The following is a 2,222-nucleotide window of genomic DNA, read 5'->3' on the forward strand; positions in this document are numbered from 1 at the left end:
TCAGTGTACAGTGAATTAAGAGTGTCAGAAGTCCGCCCTTACGTCAGGTCTTTGAACGCAACACGACCCCAGGCTGCGGCGGTGAGCCTTTGATGTAGAAGAAACCCGCCGGTTAGTTTTGTTACGATGAGTTTAAGTAAATTATCGCGTTGAAAACGGATTTTAACCTTTTAACCCTCGACATGGATCATTTTTGAGGTAAATTAAACCTGAAACTGTTTAAAAAAACATATTTTTTAAGCAGGAAGACGCTAAATTTTAACATTTTTTTCATGATGCGAGAACTTGCAAGGGGTTTCTCTTAAAATGTGAAATAAGCATATCTTAAAAAGTGTAACAAAATTCAATACAATTAAGTTAACTACTAATTAAACTTATTTGTGTAGCGTTTGGTAGCAGTGTTGCAAACTGTTGAATGATCATGGATGATTAAAACCTCATYAAAGTGGCCATGGTTCATTTACACCATGCTAATATCAAATGTTTGTACGTTTTTGTAAGATAAATTGCTGTTTTAAACGTATTTTTTAATTCTATGATTGTTAAAATATTTTCCTCCAAACAAACAAATGGAAATTAAATAATTTAGTTTAAATTAAAGTCTTAAAGTTGGCAGGAACTACTTTTCCTTCCGCCTTCTTCCTGGGTTTTTACTSAAAATGTCTGGAAATATGTTTGAGTAATTTCTGGTTTTGTTTCCTGAGCTTTTGTGAAGTAAACTTTTGTTTTGTGTTGTTTTAGAGGACTCATGGGTGACTTTGAGGACACAGATTTCTGTGTGGCGTCTTGGAGTTTTCTTGGAAAAAAGGCTTCAGAGAAAAAGAACCAAAAGCTTAAAAACAGCAGCCCCACAAAGACCCAGCCAGGCACCCATAAGACGAAGAAAAAGACCAAATTCAAAGAAGCGATGTTGGAAAAGAAGGAAAGGAAGAAAGAAACCAGGAAGGATAAAAACAAAGAGAAGAAGAAGAAGAAGAAAAAGAAAAAGATGGTGGAGTTAGACGACCTCGTGTTCACACAGTGCGGCGGTGCACGAGCAGAACCTTTGAAAAAGCTCACACTAATAAACCAGAACCAACACGAGGACCTAAATCCTGATCGYCTCCCAGAGACCTCCGCAAAGGAAGCGAAGAGACAAAAGCACGTGGCGTTTGCTTTATTACCCTCCTACATACGCGTCAAAYGCCCACACTTCGCCTCCTCGTCGCCCAAAGAAGCAGAAGCTGCGAGAGAAGGCGGCAGCCGCTCACAGGTCGCATCGACGGGACCGACCCGGAGTCAGCCACAGGAGGATCTTCAGTGCACCGGCGACGACGTCAACAGCCAGGATCTGTTCATCACCCAGAAGACGTTCAGAGCGTCGCCGTCCAGCAGCGAAGTCAGCGACGGAGCTGCGTCCCCGCCGGCGTTTGAGCTGCGACACGACAGACGGCAGGAGGTGAACCGGTGTCAAACGAAAGCAGACTCACAGGACTCCCGCTGGCTCGTACAGGAACCCAAGCTAAAGATAAAAACAGAAGGAGCTTACGAGCTGCAACAGTGGGAAGAAATGTCCTTCCAGACGCAGATGAAGTTTAAAGTGAATTTGCCCAAACAGGAAAAAGAATCGGCGCGCGCTGAACCCAAAGCGGTGAACCCGTACATGGATGAGCCGTTCGTTATAAACCCAACGCCGGACGCCGCTTCGTGCCTTCAGCACGTCAGCGAGACGCCGCAGCCTCTTCCGCGTACGGCGACTGTTTCCACGCAGACGGAAAACTTCTTCAGCGCCGAGCTCTCGCTCTACCTGGGCTTCTGCCGGGAACGCGGCGCGGCCGCGCGCGGCCAGGACCTGAAGCCTTTAGACCTGAGCCTGCCGCGGAGGGCGAGGAACGACGCGTCGACGCCAGGAGACGTCAGCAGCGACGGAGGCAAAGGCGCGTCCGCTTCCACGCGAAAGACGAACCTCTGTCGTCACGTCGAGGCGACGCCGAGCCCTCCGTCTGAAAATGAAACCAAGTCTGCCGACATGACGGCCTCCAGCGAGGACGACCACTTCTGTCGATCCGGCAAGAGAGACCTGCTCCAGGTAACATCACAAACTCACTCTTAGCAGTTTTAAAGGGATCCATGATTAGTTGTAACATTCGACTTTATTTTTATTTACACACGGAAAGCATTCTGGGTAAATGATGACGTTGATAGGTCCTCGGTGCGAGGCTGCTAGCGAGCTATATCCACCC

The 2,222-nt window shown here is 47.1% G+C and overlaps 1 protein-coding gene across 1 annotated transcript in view; it reads left to right on the forward strand.

Annotated features, from left to right (window-relative positions):
- Nucleotides 1-82: 82 nt before the first annotated feature.
- The window catches only part of LOC106536043 (uncharacterized), a 3,034-nt gene continuing 894 nt past the window's right edge, over nucleotides 83-2,222 (forward strand). The window contains exons 1-2 of the mRNA XM_014033213.1: nucleotides 83-198; nucleotides 742-2,068. Coding sequence (XP_013888667.1) covers nucleotides 749-2,068 — 1,320 coding nt within the window. The 5' untranslated portion in view covers nucleotides 83-198; nucleotides 742-748. The remainder of the gene's footprint in view (nucleotides 199-741; nucleotides 2,069-2,222) is intronic.

The sequence above is a fragment of the Austrofundulus limnaeus genome, unplaced genomic scaffold (genome assembly GCF_001266775.1).
Source record: "Austrofundulus limnaeus strain Quisiro unplaced genomic scaffold, Austrofundulus_limnaeus-1.0 Scaffold7, whole genome shotgun sequence".
Lineage (NCBI taxonomy): Eukaryota > Metazoa > Chordata > Actinopteri > Cyprinodontiformes > Rivulidae > Austrofundulus > Austrofundulus limnaeus.